At 45.4% G+C, this 16,194-nt stretch overlaps 1 protein-coding gene and 1 long non-coding RNA gene across 3 annotated transcripts in view; one reads left to right on the forward strand and one right to left on the reverse strand.

Moving 5' to 3' along the window:
* The window catches only part of GMDS (GDP-mannose 4,6-dehydratase), a 632,400-nt gene extending 629,001 nt beyond the window's left edge, over nt 1-3,399 (reverse strand). The window contains exon 1 of the mRNA XM_062187315.1: nt 3,273-3,399. Coding sequence (XP_062043299.1) covers nt 3,273-3,374 — 102 coding nt within the window. The 5' untranslated portion in view covers nt 3,375-3,399. The remainder of the gene's footprint in view (nt 1-3,272) is intronic.
* A 413-nt stretch (nt 3,400-3,812) lies between these two features.
* LOC133753316 (uncharacterized) overlaps nt 3,813-16,194 on the forward strand; it is a 112,370-nt gene continuing 99,988 nt past the window's right edge. For both annotated transcript variants that reach the window (XR_009865042.1, XR_009865043.1), the window contains exon 1: nt 3,813-5,181. This is a non-coding gene — a long non-coding RNA (uncharacterized LOC133753316). The remainder of the gene's footprint in view (nt 5,182-16,194) is intronic.

Here is a 16,194-nt window from a genome sequence, read left to right on the forward strand (position 1 = left end):
TAAGCATATGTACTTCCAAAAGTACATGCAAGTATATAAATATTTATATATGAAGTATATATATATATACACATATTTCAAAAATATGTAAACAGTATAGTTTCAAAAATTTCATATGCAGATTATGAAAAACTATATGTGGATTTTAATTTTTTTCTGCACCAAATAAACTGACTTTTTAATTCCATTTTTCTATGATCTTTCTGAAACACTCTTACATACTAAAAAAGCGTAAGATAGGATACCTTGGCTGCCTGAACTACTCTCACAGGAATTTGAGAAACCCATTTAAGCCCATTGACATATTTGCCATGACAGTCCAAAATGCCAGAGCAGTGTCCCTTGAATCTGAGATTTCTTTATAGAATAAAACAATTCTCTCTCTCTGCCTTGTGATTTAATACTACAGACAGACTAACAAAGTGCTTTTTTTAAAGATTTATTTATTTATTTATTTGACAGGCAGAGCTACAGAGAGAGAGGTCTTCCATCTGCTGGTTCACTCCCTAAATGGCTACAATGGCAGAGCTCGGTCAATTCGAAGCTAGGAGCCAGGAGCCTCCTCTGGCCCCCTACGTGGGTGATGGACCCAAACACTTGGGCCATCTTCCACTGCTTTCCCAAGATATTAGCAGAGAATTAGATTGGAAGAGAAGCAGCCAGGACATGAACCAGCACCCATATGGGATGCCAGCACCACAGGGGAGGCTTAACCTACTACACCACAAAACCAGCCCTCAACAAAATGGTTCAGAGCAACCACTCTGGAGCCTGACTCTTGGGTTCAGATCTCAGCTCTGCCAATCATGAGGTACACAAGCTCAAAGAACATCACTTAAGCTCACTTAGTATGGTGTAAAATGGGGATACAAGATACACCTGCCTCATAGGCGGGGCTATTTAAAAAGTGCTCAGCAGACTGGGTAGCTGGAAAACTTCTCATCCAGTTGTATTAAGAAAATGTGCAATAAGGTATGGACTCTATGTTAATGCCATAGTCCTCCAGAGACCCTTGATACCCAGGTTGGGAGTCACTGTCCTAAAAGAGAAACAAAAAGCATAGAACAAGCTCCATCAGCAACTATTTATGTGGCAGCAAAAGAATTCAGGGATTGCAGAAGCCAGTGTAATGGCAAACAAGGACATGGTATGGAAGACAGATCTAGGAACAAAGTTATGAACACTGAGATAGCAAGTATCTACAGATGGGATGAAGTGGAGAAATAAAACATCATGGTCAGGGGATGGTATGCTGCGCATGCTTCCAGAACATTCCCCTGGACAGTCTACCGACAAACTAGAGGAAGAGGCCACATCCACACATTTCTGGCCACTCAGTACCAACCAGTTGACCACTTGTAATGGTCTAAATAAGGTCAGATTTCTTACCTGCAGTGGCTCATACTTAAATTATTATAAGCCATACTAATATAGCCCATCAACATCTTAATTTCTTGATGATATTGAAAAAATCTGCTTTCAAGAGATTATGTAAATTTGGCAAACGTGAATTTCAGAGCCAGCCTGAGAAATTAGGAAAAATGAATCATCTGCACTTAGGTTCCTAGTAATAGAAAAAAAGGAGAGGTCAATATGTAGGCCCTTAACCCTTCTTTTTTTTTATTTTTAAGATCTATTTATTTGAAAGAAAGAGTGACAGAGATAGGGAGAGACAAAGAATCTTCCATTTGCAGGTTTACTCTCCAATGTCCACAACAGCTAGGTCTCAGACAGGATAAAATCAAGAGCCAGGAACTCCATCTAGGTCTCCCATGTGGGTGGCAGGGGCCCAAAAACTTAGCCCATCAACCAGTGCCTTCCCATGTGCACTAGCAGGAAGCCAGACTGGAAGCAGAGCAGCTGGGAGTCAAACTAGCACTCTGATATGGGATGCCTGCACCACAAGACGATTAATCCATCAAGCCACTATGCTGGCTGCTGTGACCTGCCTTAACTGCCTGAATTTAGGTGTTCCCTCCCTTAATCTGAGATCCTTGCCCTACCAACCTCTCTTTCCAGTTTTCAAACACGTGCCTATTTCAATTGCCTTAGGCAAACCAAGAGACATGAAAAACCAGAAATTGACCAGGCCTCCAGTAGCTGAAACTGTGCCTAATATTCTGTGAATGTGTCTGCCCACCCACAACTTATCCTTTTGCAAGGCTAGGCAACTTTAACAGAAGTTTCAATCCCATGTGGACACTTCAGCTGTCTGACATCACACAAATTGCCATGCTTCCATTTCCACATCTATAAAGTAGAGACAATGCAAGTACACCCTCGGGCAGTTTGTTGCCACAGCTAATGAGCTAACAGTAACAGACTGACTGGACTATGACAAGTGCAGTATATAGTAGCTGTGATTATCACCTCTGCCTCCCCGCTACACTGGCCACCACCAGGAGATAATCCAGAGCCTACCTGTTGCAAGTGGGGACTGTCACCCTCGGCCTGCAGCATGGGGAGCCTACCTGTTGCAAGTGGGGACTGTCACCTTCGGCCTGCAGCACGGGGAGCCTACCTGTTGCAAGCAGGGACTGTCACCCTCGGCCTGCAGCACGGGGAGCCTACCTGTTGCAAGTGGGGACTGTCACCCTCGGCCTGCAGCACGGGGAGCCTACCTGTTGCAAGTGGGGACTGTCACCCTCGGCCTGCAGCACGGGGAGTCAAAGCTCAGGCCAGCTCCACCTGAGGATCTGAAGGAACTCCTTTGGGAGTGGAACCCTAGCCTCTTTGAGACCAGCCTGCTGTGTACATACCTCAAAATGAGGGACCCTGAATCTCAGATGTTCAGATGCCTACCCGAGCTTCTGGGAGAGTTCTGTTTTTCCTGAACGTTTCTTGGGCTGTGACTCCACGGCACTACTCTTTTCTCCATTTTCTCTGGAAATCTGGTGAGGGGGAACCAAAACAGCCAGGCAGACCCCTCCCATGCTTTCTAAGCCCGGCAAGCAACTCACAACGCTGACAGAACGCAAGACAACTCTACAAACACGTTTCACTGTTAACCGCTCTCCTCCCTTCCGGGCACGAAGCTCCGGGCGCCTGGCGCACAGGTGCGGGCGGGTGGTCCGGCCCGGGCGTGAGGACCGCGTCCCGCCCGGAAGAGGACCGAGCCGCGCGCCGCGGCCGGCACCCCCGCCGCACTCTCCGCCCGAGCCGCGGCGGCGGACACCTTCCGGCACGCCAGAGGGCTGTTCCCGGAGCCCGGCAGCGCGCCCACACGTGCCCGGGGGGCGGCGGGCCCGGCTCGCGCCCGCCGGCGCACTCACCTGGCCGGTGATGCCAGTGATGAGCGCCACCTTCCTGGGCTTGCCCGCGTCGCCATCCCCCGAGCCCCGCGGGCTGGGGCAGCAAGCCGGCGCGTGTGCCATGGCCGGGCCGTGGGGGTGTGCCCGCGCCGAGCCGCCTCGCCGAGCTGAGGCGGGGAGAGCGCGCGAGCCGCCGGCCGCCACAGTCTGACAGGGACGCCCGGGAGGCCGGCCGGGGAGGGCCGGGGGCGGGCCGAGGCGGGCCGAGGCGGGCCCGGCGGCCGGGCGGCGGCGCTGCGGCCTGGCGGGCGCCGCGTCCTGCGCGTCAGTCGGCGCCGTGACGGCGGCAGGCCCCGCCCCCGGCCGCGGCCGCCTCGCCACGCCCCCGCCGGCCGCCGCCTCGCCACGCCCCCCGCCGGCCGCCGCGCGGGAAGGGCGGCGCCTGCGGCCTGCGGGGCCGGGGGCCGCCGGAAAGGGGCCGGCCGCTGGGCGTTGGCGCCCGGCCTGCGTCCCGGCGAGCCTGAGGGAGGAGGTGGCGGACCCCGGCGGCCCGGACGCCCGCCGCGCGCCCTGCGCCCTCCTCAGTCTCCGGGCCGCCGGATGTCCCCCGAGGATGCTGAGAGCACCCGCAGCTGACCAAACGCCTGCGTCACGGGACTTTGATAACCGATTCCTGTCGCGTTGCTCTCTCGAGAACTCTGGTTTGCGTTACTTGAAGGAAGACTGCGTTACGAGGCCTGTGAGCGGGTCGGGGCTGTGGGCCGTGACTGACTTCACACCTCAGCTGGCCCTCTGGCCCTGGCGTCTCCCTCAGGCCTGGAACGAGCCCGGAGTCCAGATAACTCCATTTGAAGTACACCAGTCCGAGGACGGGCAGTGTGAGAGGAGAGGCCGGGCCCACCCGTGTGCGGCGTGGGGAATGGCGAAAAAGCCGCACGAATCAAAAACTCGACGTGGCAAATTTCAAAGAGTAATTTAAACGCGAGGTGGGGCGGGTCCCGGTGTCTTCCGAATTTGGCTCACATTTGGCAGCTGCTCCTTGGGCAGGGAAAGGAGTGGCAGGAGCTCAAGCGCTGGGAGAATAGCAGGTGTGTGGAAGAGAACCCTCCCGGCCTTCGCGGCTCTGCTTACCCGGACAGACTCCTGTTCCACCTCCCGGTAGATCGCGACTTGAGATCACAACCCGACTTACTGGGGCAGTGACCTACAAGCAGGTCGTGCTGCAGATCTGACATCGGAAAATCACAAAAACGATCAAAGATCTCCCTTTCCCCCAAACCCCTCAGGAATACTCTTTAGCTTCATAGGTGGACGCTTCTGGTTTCACACCCTGCTTCACCTGTAAGAATGACAGCAAAGATGTCTACTGCCAATGGAAGGCCACCCTGGAGTAATGAGTAAAGAGGCCCTAAACACCACAGGAACTCACTAAAAGCAAGGAAGGTCTTTGAAATCTATTAGATTATCTTAAAAATTGTGATTCTTTTCATGTAAATATCTCATAAATTAATGAGGTCGATCAGTGCTTTAACATTTTCAAAAAAAAAGTTGAGACTGATGATGTTTTTAAGAGATATGCCACTTTTACAACATAGCTTTGAGACCTGCTATTACTGCACTGAACCCTGGAAATTCACCTGTCTTGGATAGAAGTATGACAGTAGAAGAGATCACAGGAAGAAAATCAATGCTGTTAGGGCCTGAACATCTTTGTGGTCAGAGATGGCTGGATGGTTGAACAATGAAGGGTGTTTTTCTGGAAAACTTCCCTGAAGACAGTTTATTGGTCTGCCAGGGCTGCCACAACAAAGTACCACAGAAAAGGTGGCTTGAACAACAGATTTATTTCTTCACAGCTCTCAGGCTGGAGAAGATCAAAGTGTCCACAGGGTTGAGTGCTTCTGAGGCCTCTCTGCTTGGCTATAAACAGGTATCTTCATGTTTACAGGCATCCTCCCTCTGTGTGCTGTGTCCTAGCTTCCTGTTCTTAAGGCCTCTAGTTATATTCAAATGACTTCATTTTGATTTAATTACATCTTTAAACAGCGTATCTCTAATTACCCAAGGTTGACTTCAACGTGTGAATGGGGAGAAGGGCACAGATCAACCCATAGCAGACAGCTACTAGGAAAATAAGGTTTTCTTGTTAGCTTGTTTGGCAAGGGGAAGTCGATAGTGGGGTTGGTTGCTATTTCCCTAGTGTCATTCAGGCAACTTAAAGTCCGTGTCTGAGGCACGCTAAGATTACATGAACTAGAAGGAAATCTACAGGCTACTACTGGAAAGTAGGGAGCACCATGGCCTCATTGTGTTTTACTCTGATAGAGTAGTTTCTAAACGTGGGTGATTTTGCCCCCCGGGGAACGTGTGACAATGTCTGGATACATTTTTGGTTGTCACAACTGGAGGTGTGCTATTGTTATCTAGTGAGTAGAGGCCAGATTTCTGGGCCAGTGTCCTTCAATGCCCCAGACAGCCTGCCTCAACAAATAGTCATCTAGGCCACAATGTCAGCAGTGCTGAAGTTGAAGAAACATGCTCCAGGAGTTGATAAAAAGCCAATGAAAAATGATGACAAGGGGCCTGCGTTTTGGTGCAGTGGGTCAGGCTGCTGCCTATAACACTAGCATCCCATATGGATGTCATTTTGGGTCCCAGCTGCTCTATTTCCTATCTAGCTCCCTGCTAATGTGCCTTTGAAAGCAGCGAAGATGGCCCAAGTGATAAGGCTCCTGCCACCTAGCTGGGAAACACAAATGGTGTTCCAGGCTTATAGCCTCAGCCTGGCCCAGCCCTGGCATTGAGGCCATCTGAGGAGTGAACCAATGGATGGAAGATCTCTGTAACTCTGCCTTTCAAATAATCTTTGTTTTAATGGTAGTAAGTATATTGTTTAACTGACAAATACTTGGATATAATATTCAATAAAATCACAGTGTGTTTTAGAGGAAGCAAATAAATTTGGTAGCTAACTGGTGACATTCCTACCTTCACCCTCAAACATCACTAAATTCCAAAACATATTTGACTTCCTTCTGAGGGCACAACAATAGAGAACAAATAGTTTTCAAGGAGCTACAGTCTGAGGGTGATATGATAGTATATAATTTTAGGGCTTTTTCATATTTTCATGTTCATTTTCATATTCATTTAACATAATATGTTAGCATTTTCATATTCATTTAACATAATATGAAGTACAGAGACAAAGGGGAAGGCCAACAGCTCCAAGTTCTCTGATTGGATAGAGGTCAACCATTCTAAATAAATACTGAACAACTTTTGTCACATCTTTATTTCTCATTTCTTATCATTGAATAGATGCCCAGCATTGAAGAACGATACTCTTCCTTCACCTCCAAATTATCTCCTTTCCTTTTTATCTTTCTCTCCTTTGCCTTTCACTTAGGGAATATTTACTAATCTTTCACTGTAATTCAAACTGGAAAAACAATGACAATGATTAGCATGGATTAGCTAAGCATATAAGAGTTCCAGGCAGTGTATCATATCTCAGTCAAGTCTGTAGGATAAGTATGGTAATGAACCCTATTTTACAGAGTTGGAAATTAAGGATCAGAAAGATTAATCAACTTACACAGAATCATATGGCTAGTGGTTAGTTATGCTAGATACTATGGGCTTCTCACCTTCCATATGCTAAAACTCACATTTCCCAGATCATTTTCCATCTGACATATTAGAAGCAAACTGAGTTCTACCAACAAGATGTATTCTTGCTCACTTTGGCAGGCGGCAGTGAAATAGCAATTATCTTTCTACTTCTGGTCAGACTGATAGGAGAGTTTGTGGCAGCTAAACTCCAATTTAGGTCATCATCACCAGTTTCATGGATAAGAGAGCTTATTGGGAAGGCAGCAGTGCAGCAGGAGCAGTTTCCTAAATTCTGACTTGGAGCTATGGTGATATGCCCATGACATCAGCTGCCAGTGATGACCCTCTGACTCCAATTCCTACACCCCTTGTAAAGATTTTTTTTAAATTGATCTTTGTACTCAAGTGGCATGGTCACATCTTAAAAAACTAGCACAATATCTCAAGCAGGATATTGACATTGATAAAATCATATTCAGATTTCCCCAGTTTTTGTACTCAGTTGTGTATATATGTATGTTCAGTTCTACACAGTTGCATGTGTAGTATTGTACGTCCACCATCCAATGTAGTATTGTACATCTGTATAGTGTTGGAATAGATCCAACACTATACAAATGTCTCATCTTCTTTTTTTAAAAAAAATTATTTATTTGAGAGGTAGAGTTACAGACAGTGAGAGGGAGAGACAGAGAGAAAGGTCTTCCATCCACTGGTTCACTCCCCAAATGGTCACAATGGCTAGAGCTGAGCTAGTCTGGAACCAGAAGCCAGGAGCTTCTTCCTGGTCTCCCACACGGTTGCAGGGGCCCAAGCGCTTGGGCCATCCTCCACTGCCTTCCCAAGCCATAGCAGAGAGCTGGATTGGAAGAGGAGCAGCCAGGACTAGAAACAGTACCCCTATGGGATGCTGGCACCGCAGGCAGAGGATTAACCTACTGTACCACAGTGCCAGCCCCTCATATTGTTCTTTATAACCTTATCACTCCTCTCCCTCCCCATTCCTAACCCCTGGAAATCACCAGTCTATCCTCTGTTTCCATAAAAAGAATTATTTTGTAGTCTTTGGGGACTGACTTTTTCCACTCAGATTAAGTCTCCTGGAGAGTCAGCCAACTTCTGTGTGCTCGTAGTTCATTCATTTCTATTGTTGAGTGGTATTCTGTGGTATGGATGTACCGTAGTTTCATTCACTTATCGAAGCATATGGGGGCTATTTCCAGTCTGGGGCTGTGGCAAGTAAACTGCTGTGAGCATTCATGTACATTTTTGTGTGTGAACCTAAGTTTTATTTTTGCCCAAGAGTATAGGTTCTAGGTCCTCGGTGATTGCATGTTTAGTTTTCTTTAAAAACTGCCGAAGTGTTTTCTTGCAAGGATTCGTAACGTAATTTCTTGTGATAAATCCATTTCTGCTTGAAATTTCTATACTGATTTCTATGTCCAGCTCTAAACCCTGACTGACATGATTATACAGACAATATTCACACTTCAGATTTAGTACTCTTAACTCAAGTTTAAAGGCCAAGAAGATGGTCACAGGACTGTGTTAGGATTGAGAGAGAGAGGCTGGTACAACAGACTACAAACAAGGAAATAGAAACCACCTCCTTTTTTAGCTTCCCTTCACTTCAGGATTTATATCAATTTTCCAGTTGAGGAAATATTCATGATAGAAGCACTGGATTTTTAAATAAAACCTTGTAAAAATCCAACTCAGTTGGGTACGAAGGAACTTACATCCCTGTTTTTCCATTGGAATAGAATTACATTTCATGAATCTGTTTCCCTAGAATGCATAACAGAAGCAACGGGGTTTTAGAAACAGAATGGAAAGGCAATCAGATATGAAATTGCTAGGGAATTCCTAAAATCTATCTCCTCAACTTTGGAATACACATGACAAATCTTTGGATGATGTGATTATGTAGTCAACATAATTGAATACATTTAATTCTCTCACATCTTCATTAATTTAATTTTTTATCAGTTCTCTGCCTTCAGGTAATGTAACAATATATAACAAACAAATTTGAATATAACAAACAAGTCTGAGTCTTGGATCCCACAGTTATTTCTATCTCTAGAAGGGCGTGTGTGTTCCTAAAGTCACTTTGTCTCCAGCTCCTTAGATTTTTAACTTTCAATTCTTGGACCAATGATTTCAAGCTAAAAAAAAAACTATTCATTGGGAAGGTTTTCCATTCTAGTAATCTTGATTTCTCAATGCACACAAACCCAGGTAGCAAAGCTTTGGGCTCACTGCTGTACTGTCTAATTACAGTCTCAAGGAACACAGAATTGTTTTTCCATCAGTGGCATCAAATCCAGAAGGAAACAGTATGTGAAGCTCTAAGTCCTCCTTGGCCCCCATTTTCAGCTTTCTCCTCAAAGGACTTGAGAACAAATACCTGCCCACCGGTCCTTTTGTGGCATGTCTTAAAGCCTTACTCAATAAAAGTGAATCTACAGTAACTTAAAATGCTAGAGATGAAGTAATACATTGTTCTTTAAATTAGATGAGGTAATAAAACACCCTTGAGTGCCGCTGGAAACTTTCCAGCTCCTGGCTACTTGTCTGATCCTTATAATATGTCAGAATTGCCTCAAGGTTAAGATATTGGTCTCAATTTTAATTCTAAGCACTCTAGTGCCAGAGAAACCTTACCATTTTGTACTAACATGTTTAAAATATTCAAGATGCTGTCATAAATCTCAAACTGTTCCAGGCTGAGTCCACTTCAACTAGTAATGGCTTCCAATATTCCTTCCAGTACTTTGATGCCTAGAAGAGGTCTTGGCTAGGGGCCTAATCTGCACAGCTAACAAAGGAAGCTAGGATTATAAAGGCGAGCACCTTGAATCCTATACACTGGAGAATTTGCTAGACCTCCTGAGAGAAACAGCAAAGAGCATGTTGATCCTAATGATTTTTTTAAATGACTCCCCCCTTCCCACCAAAACAGAGCCTCTGTCCATTCCTAGGAGGTAAGCCTTAGGGAATTCCCCCAGGACATGAGAGTGCTGAAGAGCATCCGGTCTCTATCCTGGGTTGTGTCCTAATTGTTAGAAGACAGACTATTGATATTAATGTGTATGGTTTCCTTAGATAATCCTCAGAAGCAGCTCTATAGTAATTTGTTCCAACTTCTCAAACTGTAAATCCTAAAACAAAACAAAACAAAAACTACTTTTCTTGAATCTCATCAAAAAGCAGCACAGGTGAGGACAAAACATTCCTCCAGTAAGCAACAAAGATGAAAGTGGCAAAATGAACATCAACTGTGCTCCTGGAAAAAAATGACTGCCACAGCAAATAGTCATCCTGGCACACATTGACCCCTGATGCATGAGTATTCAGCAGATGTTCAGGGAAATGAGCATGAGGTGGCAAATCCTGGTGAGTGTAGAGCCATGGATAATTCCTTCCCCCTAGCCAGTGAAGGACTGGGCACAGACAGTTGATTCAACTCCAGGTACTGAGAAATGATGGGTGAAATGATTCTGCTGAGTCCCTCCTGCCTATTTCCAATGGGAAATTTCCTTAGCTTAGTACTGATGGCTTGCTGCCTTTCCTGGCTGAGATCCAACCAGATCCTGCTGGACTGCTGTATAACAAACTGCTCATATTCTATGGATCAGTAATTTAGGCAGGGCTCTGCTGGGCAGCTTTTCTGTCCCTCAAAACATCAACTGAGGTTGGCGCCGGCATCCCATATGGGCGCTGGGTTCTAGTCCCAGTTGCTCCTCTTCCAGTCCAGCTCCCTGCTGTGGCCTGGGAGGCCAGTGGAGGATGGCCCAAGTGCTTGGGCCCCTGTACCCACATGGGAGACCAGGAAGAAGCACCTGGTTCCTGGCTTCGTATCGGTGCAGCGCCGGCCATGGTGGCCATTTGGGGAATGAACCAACGGAAGGAAGACCTTTCTCTCTGTCTGTCTCTCTCTGTCTATAACTCTACCTGTCAAATTAAAAAAAAAAATCAAATGAGGTTACTTGGTGATATTCAAGTGGTGGCTAATACGGTCTAAAAAGGCTTCATTCACAGTCTGATGCCTTGGTGGGAAAGGCTGAAGGCTAGACTCATCTGAAGCCTCTCTCTTCATCTGGCATCCTCACATGGTTCTTTCAGCATAGTAGACAGCTTACATGAGTACAGGGTGTCAGTTCTACTAAGGGGAAGGTTTCTTTTTTTCTTTTTTTTTTTTTTTTTGGACAGGCAGAGTTAGACAGTGAGAGAGAAACAGAGAGAAAGGTCTTCCTTTTTCCATTGGTTCACCCCCGAAATGGCCACTACGGCCGGTGCTCTGTGCCGATCCGAAGCCAGGAGCCAGGTGCTTCCTCCTGGTCTCCCATGAAGGTACAGGGCCCAAGCACCTGGGCCATCCTCCACTGCCCTCCCGGGCCACAGCAGAGAGCTGGACTGGAAGAGGAGCAACTGGGACAGAATCCGGCGCCCCAACAGGGACTAGAACCCAGGGTGCTGGCACCGTAGGCCAGATTCTAAAAGACAAAGGAAGAAACTGCCAGGCTCCTTGTGTAGCTTTGAAGTCCCAGCACATCACTCTCATCACATTCTTTTGGTCAAGAAACTGTAAGAGCAGTCTAAACTCAAAGAGAAGGCATTAAGTTCCATCCCTTGTTGTGAGGAGCAGTGTGAATATACAGAGAGAGAAGGAGCTGATAGTGGACTGCTTTGAAATCTCTCTGTCTCAGATCATTCTTGGGCCACTCAATTCACATCCCTTCCTCATGCTAAATATACTCACCCCTTGCATTAGTTTTCTGTGCTGTATAACAAATTACCACAGACTTAGCAGCCTTAACAATACACAGAAATCTGGTCACAGCTTAACTGGGCCCTCTGCTTGGGCTCTCACATCACTGCAGTCAAGATGTCAGCTAAGTTGATTCTCATCTGGAGTCTGATGGGAAAAATCCGCTTCCAAGTTCATTAGCTTAGTGGCAGAATTCATTCTGTCATGGATATAAGACTGAAGGCCTTAGCTTTCTAGTAATCCTCAGAGGCCTGCCCTGGGTCCTAGAGACTACTTGCAGTTCCATCCTATGACCAACATGACTACTCACTTCAAGACAGTGACGAAAATCTCAATCCAGTAAGTTAAGATGGGGGTCTTATGCGATGCGACCTGATGAAGAGAGTAACATCTCATTGCCTTTGCCATATTCTGTTGGTTAAAAGCAAGTTATGATGGGGGGGGGGCGGTTCTCAGGGAGGTATAAACACCAGGGAATTATTGACCCTAAGTCCTGCCTATCACATTTTCTCTCTGGATACTCTAAATTTGATGGTTTAAACAAAACATTATCATTGTTGTTATCCATCGTAGTTGCCTGAGTTAGTTGGGACATTGTCTATTGGGATTATGCTTCTTGTTGCAATCTTATGACACTTGGAGCTAGAATCATTTACAAGTTTGACTGATCTAGAAGTCCAAGACAGGGGTTAGTGCTGTGGCATAGTGGGTAAAGCCACTGGCTACAAAACTAGCAACCCATATAGGCACCAGTTTGTGTCCCAGCTGTTCCACTTCTGACCCAACATTCTACTAATGGCCTAGGGAAAGCATGAAAAGATGGGTCAAGTGTTTGGGCCCCTGCCACCCTTGTGGGAGACCCAGATGAAGCTCCTGGCTTTGACCAGGCCGAGTGCTGGCCATTGTAGCCATCTAGGGAGTGAACCAGTAGATGAAAGATTTCTCATCTCTCTGTTTCTCCCTCTTTTTCTGTATCTCTGACTTTCAAGATAAATAAATAAATCTTAAAAAAGTAGAAGTCCAAGATGGCATCTTCATTCACATTTTTCAAGTCTTAGAAGGGCTAACTGGGAAGCAAGGACAAGAATGGGCATTTTACTCTCTCCTGAGATTTATTTATTTATTTAAAAGGCAGAGTGACAGAGAAAAAGAAATCTTGTTTACCCCCATATGCCCACAACAGCTGGGGCTAGGCCACGCCAAAACCAGGAGCCAAGAACTCCATCTGGGTCTCCCATGTGACTGGCTGGAACCCAAACACTTGGGCCACCATCTGCTGCCTCCCAGGAATCTTAGCAGGAAGCTGGGTCAGAAGCAGAAGCCCAGGTGAGACTCAACCCCAGGCATGGGACGTAGGCATCCCATGGGGTGTTTAAACTGCTATACCTCATGCCCCATGAGCATTTCTTTATCTTCCTGTAACTCCATCACAGTGTGGGAATCTCAAAAGTAGTTGGATTGTTACAGGAATAAGCATTCCAGCAACCCCAGGTGGAAACTGAATGACTCCATATGGTCTAAACTCAGAAGTCATGCAGTAATTTCAGTCACTGCTATGGTTTGAATGTGGTTTGTGTCCCTGAAGCATTCACATGTTGAAATTGAATCCTCATTGTGAGGTATTAAGAGGGTATAAAGTTAATACAATTATGGTGTTTAGAGATGGAGCCTTTGGGAGGTGAAGAGGATTAGAAAAGGTCACCGTGGCGTAGTTCTCATGATTAAATACCAGCGGTTTTCTAAGAAGAGAAAGGGATCAGGAGACAGGCACACATGGTATTCCTTGTCTTTTGCCATATGATGCCCCTACTTCCTTGCAACTCTGCCAAAAAGACCGTCATGAGATTTGACCCCTTGATCAATGACCAGAACAGTAAGCCAAAATAAACCTCTTTTCTTTATAAGTTAGACTGTCTCTAATATTTGGTAATAGCAATGAAACATGGACTAACACAGTCACATTCTATTGATCAAAAGCAAGTCACAAGGCTAGCTCAGCTTCAAGGAATGGGGACTCTAGCATGAACCTAGAAGGCATGGCTCATTTTTTTTTAAGATTTTATTTATTTATTTGAGAGGCAGAGTTACAGACAGAGAGGAAAAAAAAGTCTTCTATCTACTAGTTCACTCCCTAAATGGTCACAATGGCCAGAGCTGGGCCAATCCAAAGCCAGGAGCCAGGAGTTTCTTCTGGGCCTCCCACACAGGTGCAGGGGCCAAGGCACTTGTGCTATCTCACACTGCTTTCCCAGACCACTAGCAGGAAGCTGGATCAGAAGTGGAGCAGCTGGGACTCAAACCTGCAGCCATATGGGGTGCCAGTGCTGCAGGCAGACTGAGGCCACTCTGCCACAGTGCCAGCCCCTCAATGCATTCTTATAGACACTTCTCTCCAAGCAACCAAATACTGGCAGCCATAGTGGAAGAATGTATTTGCTTTTTAAAAAATGTATTTGAGAGAGAGAGAGAGAGAGAGAGAGAGAGAGAAAGAGAGAGAATGAGAATTGCTATCTGTTCATTTACTCTTCAAATACCTGCAATGGCCAGGGTAGAGCCAGACTGAAGTTGGGAACTGAGAACTCAGCCTAGGTCTCCTACATGGGTAAAAGAGACACAGCTACTTAAGCCATCACCTGCCATCTCCTAGGGAGAACATTAGCAGGAAACTGGGAGTGGAGCTAAGACTTGAATCCAGGTATTCTGATATGGGATGTGGACATCCCAACCAGTGGCCTAACCTCCAGGCCAAATGACCATTTCAATAGCAGAAGAAATTTAATGGTCACTAGGAATCTACAATCGTCTAACATCCTGCAAAGGCAAGTGTTGGGTCTTTAGAACTTTCTATTTGGAAGTTTACCCTTTAACTATTCTCACTGAGACCAAGCAACTCGAGGGAACAAACATATTGTTTTGTTTGTTATTTTTACTCATGTAACATTCAAACATTGCTATACTTTGAATGTGTCCTCTCTTAAGTTTCATGTGTTGGAATCTTAATCTCCAATGCAACAGCATAGGGATTGTGGCCTAAAAGGAGATGTTTAAGTAACAAGAATTCAGCCCTAATGAATGGATTAATACTTATATAAAAAAGGCTTTTGGGATGTGGGCTGTCTCTTTTAAGGTCTTCTTCCATATGAGAACATCTTGGACCAAGGACTGGATCTGTTGGCATCTTGACCTTGGACTTTGCAGCCTCTAGAACCAAGAGAAATAAATTTATGTTTTTTATAAGTCACCCAGTCATTAGTATAATGTTATACCAGCACAAATTGGCCAAGACAAACATTCTCCCCTTGTTTAAGCCTACCTTGGTATGAGAGAACCAAAAATATAATTTAGGGAATTTACCTGTAATTATCCAAAACTGGATGTTGTCTCTATCTGTTCTACAGATCATTACCAAGCCCAGAATTGGAGTCAAATGACCTTTTGAGGTGAGAATAGTAGACCCCAGCACTACAGAAATACCACAATCTCTTGACTTGAAATAGACATTCATTTTCTCACAGTTCTGGAAACCGGAAGTCTGATATCAAGATGTCAGCAGGGCAAGTTCTATCCAAGGGCACTAGGGCTGTACTTTCCTCACCTCTTCCAGCTTGGAGATACCCGCCCCACCCCCATATTTGTCTCTGTAGTCACATGATGTTCTCCCTGTGTGTGTGTGTGTGCAAATTCCCTCCTTTTATAAGAATACTGGATTTGGGGTCCACACCACTCATATAAATTTGATTACATCTACAAACAACTTATTTCCAAATAAGGCTACATTTATGGGTGTCTGAGTTATGAGTTAAACACATATCATCTTCGAGGACTCAATTCAATGCATGACAGGCAAGTCTATTAAAGCCCTGATGTGGTCGTGAACATCACCCTCAATTGGCAGCACAAGAGCAGATCTGAAAAGACTGCACTTAAATGTGGAGCTGGCTTTATGTGGAAGAAGGAGAATATAAAAAGAACCAGAGTAAGTTTTGAGGAAAGGAACTTCTCTTGGGTTGCCAGGGAAATCATGAGGCCTAAAAGAAAGTCTTTTCTATATTAGCTCTTACAGTTTGGCTGTCGTTAAAAGAAACACTGCGTGTATTATTTTCAGTATTTCTCACAATCCTACATGGTAGGAATAATCTCTATTTTCTAGATAAGGAAGTTGGAAGTTAGGTCAATTGCTTAAAGGTTATTTAGTAAATAAGTGTCAGAGCCAGGAAGGAAACTCAACTCTGTCTAAAAGCAAAGTCCATGCTCCTTTCATTTGTGAAAGCAATTATTTGCTAAGTTAACAAATAATTATTGTTTGCCCACCATATGCCAAGTACTGGACTCAAGGGTGTGTCAATGGCCTTCAGCAAAGGAAGTTACAGTTTACATTTCCACTTACATGATGGTCTAGACCATGCCCAACACTGACTGTTCAATTTGGAATTCTTTAAAATCAGATGGTGAAAGTGGCAAGCTGCTTTAATTTACATGCTTTTGGTTATCTCTCCCAATTGTTCTCTCACCATTTCTATTTCTTTTTCTCTAAATTGCCTTGTCATATGTGTT

The sequence above is a fragment of the Lepus europaeus genome, chromosome 3, assembly GCF_033115175.1.
Source record: "Lepus europaeus isolate LE1 chromosome 3, mLepTim1.pri, whole genome shotgun sequence".
Classification (NCBI taxonomy): Eukaryota; Metazoa; Chordata; class Mammalia; order Lagomorpha; family Leporidae; genus Lepus; species Lepus europaeus.